General features: G+C 41.7%; 1 protein-coding gene across 4 annotated transcripts in view; it reads right to left on the reverse strand.

The window, feature by feature from the left end:
- The window catches only part of UNC5C (unc-5 netrin receptor C), a 425,181-nt gene that overhangs the window by 107,574 nt on the left and 303,684 nt on the right, over nucleotides 1-13,923 (reverse strand). For all 4 annotated transcript variants that reach the window (XM_090037109.1, XM_090037110.1, XM_090037107.1 and 1 more), the window contains exon 4: nucleotides 242-345. In XM_090037109.1, the coding sequence (XP_089893235.1) occupies nucleotides 242-345 (104 nt within the window). The remainder of the gene's footprint in view (nucleotides 1-241; nucleotides 346-13,923) is intronic.

Here is a 13,923-nt window from a genome sequence, read left to right on the forward strand (position 1 = left end):
TGAAAGGGAACAACAAATAAAACCGAACTGCCGTGGCTCTGTCCAGTGGCGCATTCTAATTGACTCCACCGTCATTAATCAGTTTTCAATCAATCTCTTCTACTAGCAGCAGGCAGTTAGGTCTCCATTACTACCCATTCATCATGCCATGCCCTAATTCACTGCACCATTAGCCATGGATTAGGCTTCAGTTAGGATAACTAAATGTCAGTTGCTAGTGCTGGAATCTGCTGTCACTCACCTCAGCTACCGGGATGCCCTCGGGTGGACGGCACTGGAGCAGGACTTCCTGTTCCAAAGACACTTCTTTCCCCAGGGGTTCCTGTTCAAAAGTCTTCCGAAGATCTAATGAAAAATAAAACCCAAATCAAACTGTTAAATTTTAGGCAGATGGACTGTAGTGGTATGCAAAACACATAAACATCTTTCTAAGCAGAAAGGAAGCCCCCTTTTCCTGCCTTACAAACAACATAGCCTAAAAAAACTGGAACTTATTTTCACTTCTGTTGATTATTCCAGAGAATGTTATTAAGAAATCATTTCTGAGCAGATTTATTATTTGGATGGCAGCACTACTTAGAAACCCTGGCTGAGAATCAGGGCCTTATTGTGCCAGGTACTGTACAAATACAGAGCAAAAAGAAAATTCCTGCCTCAAAAGTACTTACAAAATAGGGCTTTGTACACCTGTAGGCACTCTGGAAATGTATGACAAATTAACCAACCATAGATGTAAAATTAATGTATGAGAGTGTCCACACAGAGCTTTAACCTACTTTTAATTTCTGTGCATGAATTTCACAGCTTTAGCTAATTAGTTTTCTCTTTCCTGACTGTCCTGGAGTAGGCAAGTTTTAAGTAGATTTGCAATATTGCCACTTGCATCAGGATTTCTTTTGGCCCCTGAGTGGCTTTGCAACGGAGACGGCAAGAAAGGGCACAAGAAGCCTCTCTCTCAATCCTTAACCTATTAATCACAAAATGAGAGTTCTTGAACTCAAGAAACGTGATAACTCTTTAGGGCCAAGGTCTTGTCTATATTAAGAATGTGTGCTGGTTTAACTAAGTGGATTTAAAAATCAAGTTAAGCTCCTTCAAAGCTTTATTAATGATAAATATAAGCCAGTATAGCTTCAGAGTTTTATCAGTTTAGCTTAAGTTGCTAACCAAGTTGATAACATTTAGTTAAACAGCTATTCAGCAATGTTATCCAACCTCTACTTAGAAGGCTAGAAGAAAAGAAAACCAGGCCACAGGCTTCTTCTCTATTCAGCCCAGAGAAGTGTGGCTGAGAAACACTTTCCAGGACATAAAGGACTTTTATATATTCACTGTAACAGATGGCTACAGATAGCACATGGGTGTTCGTAGATAGGAGCTAGGCTAATCCAAATGGGAGTGACCACATCAAAAAACAACACTGGAGCTGCACAAACCAGATTAGCAGCACAAAGGATGCTTTTACACATTCATTAATGAACTTTAAGTAATGTGCTTTAAATCTAATATCTTCATTGTGAGATACTAGAAAAATGTGCATGATCCAATTTTAACACGCATTAGCTAAAGGGCACAGGTTTTTTGTGATGCTTTAATGCACATTAAAATAGGCTAATGCATATTAAAGTGCATATGTAGACACGCCCAAAGTGACTGTTTAGCTGTTGGAGAGTTGCTGTGACTCTGAGTTGCTGTGTCCTTGCTGAATTCCTAGCTCCAGTGTCTAGTGTCTGCAGCACTGGAGCTTTATCTCAACCACCCAGAGATTTCTGCCTTTGTATGGGAGTCAGCCTGGGGGCAAAATTCAATATACTGGTTGAGTTTACAATGCAGCAAGTACATATTCTTAAAGCCCTGGTAGATGCTTCAGTTATTGCATGATTAACATGTGAATTGCATGATAAATTTAGCATGTGAGGGATTCAACCAATTCATCATGCAATACATAGGGCAAACCAACCACAAAGATGTTTCACATTTAGTGTGGCTCAAAATAAAGAGAAAAGGATCATCCATCTCAAAAAGGGTGTGTGAACTTTAATCAGCTCACGTTGTTAAGAAATTTCAAATCCATCAAAGCAAAGGTGCTACAGAAGCACGATGCATTGTCTAATTTTCTCTCGAACAAAAATTAATTTGGAAGGGTAAAAAAAGAAACAATTTTATATCTAATGGATCTATAAAGAAGATTCCAAAGGAGAATCACTGCTGTATAGAAACCATTCTTAATGTGTCATCCTTGCATGTATAAATGACTTTTAGGAACAACTGCCCTAGGTTTAACGTTCCTTAATATTAGGCTGGGAGATAACAGGGAAGATATAATGTAGCATATGGTATATGCTACACCTGAATAGCAGCATATGGTAATAGTAACCAATATTCAGTAGTAATAAACCTCAAGTGCTCAGGTACCAGAGTGATGCGTGCAATACAGCTAGACTAGATAATAATTCTAGATCCTTCCTGGAATATTGTTTTACTTTTTCCCACTCCTCTTCCAAAACCTAAGCATAGATCTGAAGTTAACTTAATACGCATTATATATTTATATAAACAGTCACACTCACAAAATCTTTTGTTACTTTTAAATAACATTTTATTTATACAAAAGGAAATTCTATTAGCTCATAAAAAGCAATAACCTCATGTCCTATACAAATGAGCTTTACTCTCTTCATTAGAACCAGCTGGGACAGATGGGTATGAACAATACATTTTCTCCATCAAACATTTCAGCAGGGTTTTTAACAAGTGGTACTAATGCACGAGACTCTTATTCCCTCCCCCTTCCCTCTCCAATCTCTCAATGACCTGATATGCTGTAACACTTTAAAGGCGCTATTGAATTTTATTGGGTCAATGATCCACAAGCTAAAAATTCTCCAAGTACAGGCCCTGACATAATACACGATAATGTCCTCAAAGGAGCTATTAAAGACTATTTAGTAAATAATAGTAATTTGGGGAAAAAAGTACATAACTGTGTATTTATAAGATAAGGAACCCTTCATCCTGTGTCATTAGAGCATTAAGCAGTCAGAACGTTACACCTCCCTTGAAGCTATATAGCCACCAGATAGCTGCAGAAGCGGGCTCTGCAGTATATTTATCTAGCCAAACAGAAGGTTGGCTTCCTGCAAAATGCAAACAAACAAGCAAAACAAAAGGGTTTTTGGAAATGCAGAACAGGGAGACTGCTTGTTGAAATGGCTCCCCTATATATGTAACTATATCCATCATTGTAGGGTAGGGATGATAAACCAGTTTTCAAGTAAATTTGTTTTTTCCTGTTGTTTTGATTTCTAATGAAAATGGACTTTGTAAAAGAAAAGTTGCTGTGAGAACATGATCGTTGTTTTGAATGTACCAATTTTCAGATTTGCTATTTATCATTTCCAGTTTGTATATGTTGCTGTACACAAAAATTAATACTCTGGAGGTTTTTATACCCCCCACGGTCAATGCTGATTGGACTTAATATTTATTTTAACCCCCCCAAAAAATAACAAGCCTATTTTTTCATTTTAAAAACTAGATTTCCTACCATTTAAAAAGAGGAGCAAAAAGGCAAATACTCTTTGAAAATGTCCTAAATTGAAATCTTTGGTCCATTTCCAAAAGGGAAATGAAATAATCTACAAAGAATGTTGTTATATTAAAAAAAATAGATCTACCCTATTTACAACCTTTTTGCCTGTGAAGAAACTGTAGGCATCATTATAGTTCAAGTTCAGTAATAGCCCCTATATGTAATTTTAAGAGGGTGACAGAAATTGGTTATTGTCTTTTAAAAAATACTGTGTTTGGCCTCTTCTGCCCTGACCCTGGGAATGACAGAATTAAGAGAAAGGGGTAGTAATACCCTACTTTAGTAGTATGGTATTCTCACTTACTGTCAGACAGAAGTAGTGTGGCCACTGACACATCCCCTTGGTGAGAAGTGCAAGGTGGATCCCCATGGTGGGAGGAGGGCCTGCTGACTGGCCAATCAGCAGCAAGGGGCAGGGACACCACAAAAGGGTCACCTCCCTCTCCCCTGGCCACTGTTCCTCTGTGCTCCTCCTGGCTGTGCAACGCCCTACCTCTAGGGATAACTAACAGAATTGCAAGAACAAATAATTGACATGTATCTCCATCAGTGAAGTGAAAACAGGAATTTTGCAATTTAAAAACAAAGGAGAGCCCTGTATAAAATGGGACCAATGGCCACCCTAGACAGAAGGCAGGATAGAGTTGCACCTCAGAGATTAACTGAATTGGAGATGCATAAGCATTTGTGAGCAACAGCTAACTTTGTCTTATTGCTAGAGCTCAGGATAATTTTCATCCAGGGAGAGCCTTCTCAACTAACTGAGCTTAGGTGGCATTCATAGCTACACTCAACAATTTATCTCTGAGCTTTTGGGGGGGTTGGTTTGGTTAATACTAGGGGTTGCAAAGCGGGAAGTATTTGATTCAGATTTGGCGATTTGGGGACGGTGATTTAATTCACTGAATCAGATCACTGTCCTGATTTGATTCTGCTGAATCTGAAGATTCAATACTGATTTGAAGAATCAGCGACTCAGCCATAGACACAGCTTTATGTTTTTTCTACATACTTTGAGGTACCAGGTGTGGCTTGTGAGCGCCGAGATGGTAGGGCAGATGGAGCATCCCACAGGAGCAGTGGACCCCCACCTGCATCCCTCCAGCTAGGCAATTGACTGTGGGGGGACCCGGGGTGCTCCCCCAAACCCAAGAAGCACTAGATGCTGAGTTGGGGTGAGGAGTATCCCACACACTCTGTGGCAGACCCAGAACTGGACCGGAAGTACTTCTGGCCCACTTCTGGGTCTGCTGCTGACCATGTGGGGGATGCTCCATCAGCCCTACCATCTCAGCATTCAGGAGCTGCACCTGGTACCTTGAGGTATGTAGAAAAAACATATCAATCTATGTCTATGGCTGAATCATTGAATCTCTCTGAATCTCTCCGACTGAAATTGGAGGCTTCTGATTCGATTTGGAGAGATTAATGGGTTTCCTGATTTGATTTGGAGTCAGAGATTCGGCCACCGAATCGGGGCAAATCTCCTCTGAATCGAATCAGCAACTGAAGCTGTAGCGAAACCCCCAGTTTTTCTTTTTTTTTTATAATTGCGTTCACTCCCCTTCCCCAACCATTTCTGACTTTTTCTCTCCCTCTCTATTCATTATAGATAAGTATAAGTAAGCTAAGATGTAGGATAACCTTTAAACATTTTTATTTTGGTAGTAAGTTTTTGGTTTTGGATATCCACTGTTTTATATTGTATTACGATTAAGTTTGTATTTATTTTTACTGTTGTATATTGTATTATTATCATTTTTGTACTGATTTTTATTGTTTCATATGGATATTGTATGGTTTAGGCTTGTGCTTGCAAGTGAACCAAAGTCATGTCAAGTTTCCGTTTTATATGTCAAGTCTTCATCTTGTGTCCTCTGCCCGGGGCATCCCCTGTGTGTCGCAACTGTATGAGTGATGTACCCCTCCCATGTAAATTGGTTCCCCGATGAATGAGTGTGATTGGGAATGATTGAAATACAATGATAGCAGGCCTCTACTGAATGGCCTGTAACGACTGGGCCATCATCTTGCATTGATCCATCCAGGAACCACAGACCTCAACCAGGAACAGAGACAAGACCAGCATTTGAAAGGCAAAGGACCCTGCAGAACCAGCAACTCTCACCATTACAGACACCCGAAACTGCACATCCCTGCATGGAGCACACATGCTCAGTATACCGGGGCAGATCCTTGCCTGGGCATGTCTCCTGTCACTAGGATCACACAAGGACTGCCCCTATAAAAAGAGACAGTGAAGAAAGACCCACTGGGATGCCCTCTCCATCTGGACCAGCACCATGCCACACCACCTATCTACCCAGAGGCCCTGCCAGCGACCCCCCGTCTGGACAACATCTATTGAACAAGCACCCCTTTTCAGCCTGGATAGGTAGACATTACCTGCACACCTCCTCCTACAATCTGAACTCTCTCTGTCTCTGTCTCTGTCTCTCCTCCTGGACTTCAGTGGACTTTAGCCCCTGCACCAAGCCTCTCTAACCCCTGCTGCCATTGTGTGGGTGGGTGGGTGGGTGCCAGGGGACCAATAAGACATTGTGTCACCATCTCTCCTGTTCAAAACAAAAACACTGTCATTCGCAAACCCAAGTTGGGTCATGTTTTACTAAATCCCAGTCCCTTCCTTATCTTAAATTCCAGCCTCATTCTCTCTATCTCTCTCAGCTCTAGTCCCCACCTTCTCTGCAAGTTTCCCGATCTCCTCCCAATTCCATCTCCCCTTTTCTGCCACCTCTCAGCCTCCCCTGCTCCCACTGCCTTTTCCCTGTGACTTTCTGCTTCCTTTCTCTGCTTTCCTGCTGCCCTGCCATCTGCTGCTTTTTCTGTGATTTTCTTCTGTTTTCAGGCTTCCCCGGCACCTTCTGTAGTCATCCCCCACGCCCCCCACCACAGCTTCCTAGCTCCTCTTAGCGGTCCTGCAGTTTTCTCCAGCAGCTGGAGCCTTTCTCCAGGTCCCAGCACCTACTGCTGCTCCCTGCAACTTGGCTAGCTATTCCAGAGCCATCCTCTGGCTCCCCACATCCAGAGCCCCTCTTTAACACCCACACTTTCCCTTAGTCCCATTTTCCCCACTCCCTACCTACCTTTTCAGCTCCCCCATAGCTCTGGCCCCAGTCTGGTATTGCTCCCCTGTTCTGCAGGCTTTGGGCATTGTCTTTTAATTAATTAAGATCAATTAACCTAAAGTTACCCTTGAGCCTCAGTTCTTCAGCCCAGGCCCCTGTAGTCTACAGGTTCTAACCCTGGTCCTGGTAACTTTAACTCCCTACACTTCTACTTTCTTACCTTAACCTTTCCCCAGGTATCCCAAGTATACCAAACACATACATACATACACATCACAACACCCAACTTAGGAACTCATCTGTGTATATGTGTAGGTGGGTGGTATGTGTGTAAATTAGTGAATATACATATATAGGTATCATTGTGTGTGAATTAGTAATCCACGTATGTGTATTGGATTCATAGATGTTAGGTTTGGAAGGGACCTTAATAGATCATTACGTCCGACCCCCTCCATAGACAGGAAAGAGTGCTGGGTTCAGCCAGATACCCATTCAACTTCCTCTTGAAGACCCCCACGGTAGAGGAGAGCACCACCTCTCTTGGGAGCCCATTCCAGATTTTGGCCACTCTAACTGTGAAGAAGTTCTTCCTAATGTCCAATCTAAATCTGCTCTCTGCTAGCTTATGGACATTATTTCTTGTGACCCCCATGGGTGCCTTGGTGAGTAGAGCCTCACCAATTCCCTTCTGTGCCCCCATGATGAATTTATAGGCAGCCACAAGGTCGCCACTCAACCTTCTCTTGCCAAGGATGAAGAGGTCCAGGTGCCCTAGTCTCTCCTCACAGGGCTTGGCCTGCAAGCCCTTAACCATATGAGTAGCCCTTCTCTGGACCCTCTCCAGGTTATCCACATCCCTCTTGAAGTGTGGCGCCCAAAACTAGATGCAGTATTCCACCTGCTGTCTGACCTGTGCCCAGTAGAGGGGAAGTATCACCTCCTTGGTGCTGTTTGTCATGCATCTGCTGATGCAGGATAAAGTGCAGTTAGCTTTTCTGATGACTTCGTCACACTGACGACTCATGTTCTAGGCTGGTTTGGATGTGTATATGCCTGAGCTGGTAGATGAGCAGGTGTTGGTAACTAGTAAGTGATTCTATCTAAATTTGGTGTGTGTAGCATATATGGGCTTAAACTGGTGATAGGTGTGCATGAACCTAAACTAGTTATTTTGAACGTGCGTGTATCTGAGTTGGTAGTGTGAGTGGTGTGTGTGTGTGTGTGTATATATATGGCATTGTTTGCATGATATATGAATTAGTGATCTGTGTCTAACTTCTGGGGTGTACAGTGTATGTGCTTGAATTGGTAATAGGTATGCATGTGCCTAGGCTGTTTTGGATGTGTATGTGCCTGAGCTGGTAGTGTGTGTGTGTATGTATATGTGCAATTGTGTGTTTGTATATGTGCAGTTGTGTTACACCCTCCTGTCTAACAACGCAATAATGAGATCCTGAGAGTTGGCCTGACCCCACAGGTCAACTAAGCTTCACACAGCCCTAGGTAATACCATCATCAGTATTGCTCCCTTCATCCTATCTCTTCTCAAAGTTATGATTTTATTGAGGAAACAAACAGGGTAAAGCATTAAAATTCTAGGCTGAAAATCTGAACCAAAATTTCTTTTCTATAGTCATATGTAGTGCCAGTGAATTAAAAGGTTTTCTTATGCCAGGCATGGCAAAACACATCCAGAGGAGACATAAGACTGAACATCATTCAGAGACCTGAAAACCTATGAACAATACTCTGCATTATGGGCAGAGAAATCTCATTAAGAACTGCTCTGACATCAGTGGATTTCTAGTGGCATAAAACAGGGACAAATCTTTTAGAGTGAAAGCCAATATATTTAGTTTCACCTTTAAATTTCTTTGCTTTTTTGTAAAACCTTATTTTGATGTATTGTTAAATTATTTAATTTTAAGTTCAAAATTTAATGCATCCTTAGTCTAAAAATAACTCAAATGCTGTATTTGTAATCTATCAGAGCTAATAATTTTTCATGGCATGAGGCCACTTCCTTTTTCAGTTGTCATTTTAAAGTCAGAAAGGAACAGCTTTCTTTCTTTTTTTTCCTATTAATAAAATGTATTTTCTCTCTCCTCTGTTGTTCTGGGTTTTGCTGTGATGGGTGGGTGGGTAAAACTTTGAGGATATCCTTTATCATTTCCAAGCAATGTGATAAGAGGCAGGCAGACACCTTCAAGGCAGTTCTAATGCAAGGGTGACTAATGAATAAGCATGAAAAACGGACACTTGTCAGCCAGGAATTAGATGTAAACCAGAAACGTACAGAACAGTGTAGTATTACTGTCATGAAAAGATGGATTTCTGCCCTTGGTAGACCTTAAAGACTCCTCACTTCTTTTCCAAGCTCTTTCTAGTAACTAACTTGTACTTTCCCTCTAAAACAAACAAAGCAGTGTCCTCAGAAAATGAACAGTGCTTTTTAAAAAATGCATTCGTTTTTCCCTCAGCTTTGATTTAGGATGAGCTACTGTTATTTAAGAGAAGCATTTTTTTCTGAGATAGGCATTTGGAGAGATACAGTTTTATAAGCATGTAAATCCTTTACTAAATACTCATCATTTTCTGTAACTGTTGATTTCTACGTAAGACACACAGGGTGCATCTGCATGTGCAATTAATGTGAAGCAATAAATTTCAGAGCAGTTTAAGATGGAGTAAACTGGTTCTGGACAAAGAATTTATACGTGTGCCCAGTACAGCAGCAATCTGAGCTGGGGTGGAACAGACCTGGACTGGCAGAGAGCACAGGAGTCAGCCCTGGGTTCTGGGTAGTGGCGTTGGGTAGCAGAGCGGTTGGCTGGGGCACAAGGGTTCTGAATCTGCAGAGCTGTGTGGTTAAGAGGCAGGCAGGAGTCTGGCCCCTGGCTAGCCGGGCTGACTAGGCACAATTTATGCCTTCAGTCAACATTTACGCATGTGTTTCATCCCAGTTAGTTACTCTGCTGTAAGCTAGTACTGTCCCTGACAGCACTGTCTTAGTTAGTTTACTGTGCCCTAATACCAGCACACCTGTAGACAGTGACACTTTACTCTGTTAATTAGTCTATTCCACAGTAAACCACATATGTAGATGCACCCACAGTGCATGCTGCTTATTAGAAGCCCATCAAACCAAGTACCTATGATTTTAGTATCGGGGGATTCCAATACGTGCCTTCAAAGTAAAGAGAAAAAAATAAAAAGCCTGTGAAGACAGAATGATCATGCATGTTCAGTAGCTATGAGCCATCTCACAGCAACCTAGCTCTGTAGTAAACATGCAGATTCAGTTCTTATAGCCAGCAAAAAGATAATACTTATGTGCACAGACTTATGTGCATTCAGATCTTGATGTTAAAAAGTCATAGAACAAAGAAAATTAGAGTCGGAAGGGACCTCAGAAGGTCATCTAGTCCAACCCTCTGCTCAAAGCAGGACCATCCTAAACTGGATCATCCCACCCAAGGCTTTGTCTAGCTGGGTCATAAAAACCTCTAAGGATGGAGATTCTACTACCTCTCTGGGTAACCTGTTCTAGAGCTTTACTGCCCTCCTAGTGAGAAAGGTTTTCCTAATATCTAACCTAAACTTCCCTTGCTGCAACTTGAGACCATTGCTCCTTGTTTCGTCATCTGCCACCACTGAGAACAGTCTAGTTCCATCCTCTTCTGAATCCTGCTTCAGGTGCTGAAGGCTGCTATTTAGTCTTTTATTTAGATTAAATAAACTTTAGTTTTCTCAGCCTCTCCTCAGAAGTCATGGGCCCCAGCCCCCTCAACATTTTTGTTGCCTTCTCCTGGACTCTCTCCAATTTGTCCACATTCTTTCTGTAGCAGGGAGCCCAAAACTGAACACAGTACTCCAGATGTGGCTTCACCAGTGCTGAATGGTTTTGGTATTGGACTTTGGGGGTTTTATGCTAATATGCAGCTGATTCTATTAAGCAAGGTTCTAGTAACTGGCACACACTGTATACTTACACATACCAATAACATTATGTAGAAGTAGCAGCCAAAGACAATGGAAAGCAGGTAATAGTTTTAGTAGTTTTTTACATTTACTATAATGGGAATACATGTAGTCAACAACTTTCTTTTAAATTGGCCCCTGCACTTGGGATGGAATAAACGCATGCACAAACAGAGACTGGGGAATGAGTGTCTAGGCTTCAGTACTTCAAGAAGGATCTGGAGGTTACAATAGACCATAAGCTGAATATGAACAGGGTACTTTTGTGTCATAAAAACCAAAAGCATACTGGGTTGTAATAACAGAAGTATCTCTTGCAAGTCAAGGAAAATTATTTTTCTACTCAATTCAGCATTGTTGAGGCTTGCCTGGAATAGTATGCCTGGCTGTGGGTGTCACACTTCACACTTTGAAAAATGTGGACAGATTAGAAGTCAGCAGACAGTGACAAAGATGATTAGAGGCCTTGGAAGCATGATTTAAGAAGAAAGCCTGAATCAGGGTTATCATATGGCCAGGTTTTCCTGGACATGTCCTCTTTTTGGGTCTTCACATTGCCATCTGGGCAATTTCTTTTAAATATCTGCAAATGTCCAGGATTTTGCTGTGCCTCTGCTTTCCTGGCACTTTCTGGCCTGCCTCAGAAAGGAGATGCTTGGGGCTGGGGAGAGCAAGGGAAGGTGATTGGAGATTGGGGCATCACATGCCTCTGTGTGTGCCCTGGCAGCTGTAGACATGTGCCCTGGCAGCTGCAGACTTCAGGGGGTGGCAGGCGTTGTAGGGCTGGGGACTGTCTAGGGGTGGGTGTGTGCATGCATGCATGCATGTGTATCTGTGGATTGGCATGCAAGGGAGGCAGGTACGTGCCAGCTCTGGGGCTGCAGCAGGGTGGGGAGGTGGGGGAAGGAGGTGGGGAGGTTCTTTGAGGGCAGCAGGGAGCTGCATGGGCAGCAGAGTTGGGGGGGCAGGGCTGCAGTTTGGGAGTAAGGGGCACTGGCAGGGCTGGGGGGAATGTGGCTTGGGAGTGAGGGGCACCAGTGGGGTGGGAGGTTGTGGGTCGGGAGCACGGGGCACAGGCGGGGGGGTGGCTGTAGCTTGGAAGTGAGGGGCAGGGGAAGGACACAGGCATATCACTGACCCCCCAATCATATACCCCCCCACATATGTCCTCTTTTTTGAAACTGAAAATATAGAAACCCTAGCTGAAGGAACTAGGGTTATTTAATCTGGAGAAAAGAAGACTCAGAGTGGATTTGATAACAGTCTTCAAATACCTGAAGGGTGATTATAGAGAGGATGGAGATAGACTATTCTTTGTGGCTGGTGGGGACAGGACAGGGAGAAATGGCCTCAAACTGTAACAGGAAATTTAGGTTGGCAATTAGGAAGAAATTTCCTAACTGACTGTGTGGGTGGTCAAGCATAGGAACAGACTAGCTAGAATGATTCTAGTGTAGTGATAATTAAAATGTGCAAATTGATAAGGCAAGTTCTAAAATGCCTTCTCTCTGTCTATGACCTGTGATTCTAAAAGCCTGTTTTTGAGCCAAGAGTAATTTCAGTTTAAGACTGAATAGTCATTTCCCCCTCACAGGCTATAAGTGAGTGCCATTACTTAATCTTGGAGCTTGTATGTGGAGAAAAAAACCCCTTCTTTAGAAATACCAAATGCACACTTACCAGATGTAACCAAACCCCTTCATTTTTGTATATTTAACACTACTGTGAATCTTTGACTTCCTGTTAAGTGTTCCAGCCTAGCTGTACTCTTCCCAACATTCTCCTGAATGTCCATTGAATTTCATTGCTGTAATATTTTGGTGGCAGCAGAATATTGCTTTCACAGTGTTGTCTGGATTACAGAACACTGTCACAGAAAAACAAGGTGAAAATATGTATTGGCAACTGAATATATGAGTACTGGATCTCAACACTAAAAGATTAGCTATGTGAGTGGCAGTAATTAAACAGCAATTACTTTCAGATCTGTTTTTCTGTATGACTGTGTGCCAAATAAGTGGACGGAATCCATCTGGTGAAACAGTTCACTTTTCTGTACTACATTTGTCTCACCTGTATACCAATACTGGACACATGCATATTAACTATGATTTAATGGCCTTCTCAAAAAAAATCTAGAGAAAAGGATTTTAATTAAGTACATGGGAAACTAATATGAAATTATACAAAATTTTAAGAAGCACAATTTTTTATTCAATACTGATTTCTTACTGAAAAAGGGCAATTAAAAAACCATTTGTTTTCAATATACTAGTTAGACACAAAAAAGAAATGTTCAGATTCATTCTCAAAAAAAACACTTATTCCTCAGAAATTGGGTAAATCTGTTCACTTCTTCCAGCAATTTTTCAGCAACTCACAAGTTGTCAGTACTGCTAATGAGCCCTACTCTGCTTGTACTTTCTCTGGTGTACATTGGGAGTAACTTATCTAGATTCACTGGATAAATGCCAAAGTAAAAGAAGTGAGAGTGAGAAGAAAATATTAGATCAATTCTAAGTTACATGTTTGGGCTCTTGACTGAGATGATAAGATCCCCAGCTGGGGTAAACTGCCAAAGCTCTACTGAGGTCACTGACAATGTCATGCACTTAGGATCTGACCCATAATTTAGGTCAAGTCTAGCAGCCCTTAATTAGTCCTTATCAGGTGTCACTCCTACTGGGTTTAATTCTACCCCTAGAACAGATCTTTCACCATATATTTTATTCAAGGAGAGGTTGTAGGATTTTAGCAACTTCATTAGATTCACATTTTTCATACAGAAAGTTTTGACTTAAAATGCTGCAATGGATTATTTTTTAAACAACAAAAGAAGCTATCCTAACCCTGCTGCATATTATCAAAAAATGAGCAGCCCCTTCTTTCTGTAAGGAGATGATATATCAGGTCCAGTGTCCAGTAATCTAGCACCTTTTAAGAGTCAGTATGGTCAGGATTTGCTTTATGTCTATAATAATTTTGTTAGCACAAGTAATGTCCTGTTTCCAGAAATAAATAATTATGTTTGCCCTGTTCCACCATTATTTCTCATATTTTTCAATTTTCTGATTTATTAATATATCAAGGATTTTAAGGTCCAAAAATGATCCCAGGAGACCTGTCAATTAATGAGGGTGAAAGCCTCAGCCTCTTCCTCCTGAGGAAACCAAACTCTCCATGGAAACTAAGAAGCTGAGAATCACAAAGTTTCCAATCTTTACTTAGGAATAACCTGCAGAGGTCAGAATGAGCCCC

Source organism: Crocodylus siamensis, chromosome 2 (assembly GCF_052110815.1).
Source record: "Crocodylus siamensis isolate JL-2025a chromosome 2, ASM5211081v1, whole genome shotgun sequence".
NCBI lineage: Eukaryota > Metazoa > Chordata > Crocodylia > Crocodylidae > Crocodylus > Crocodylus siamensis.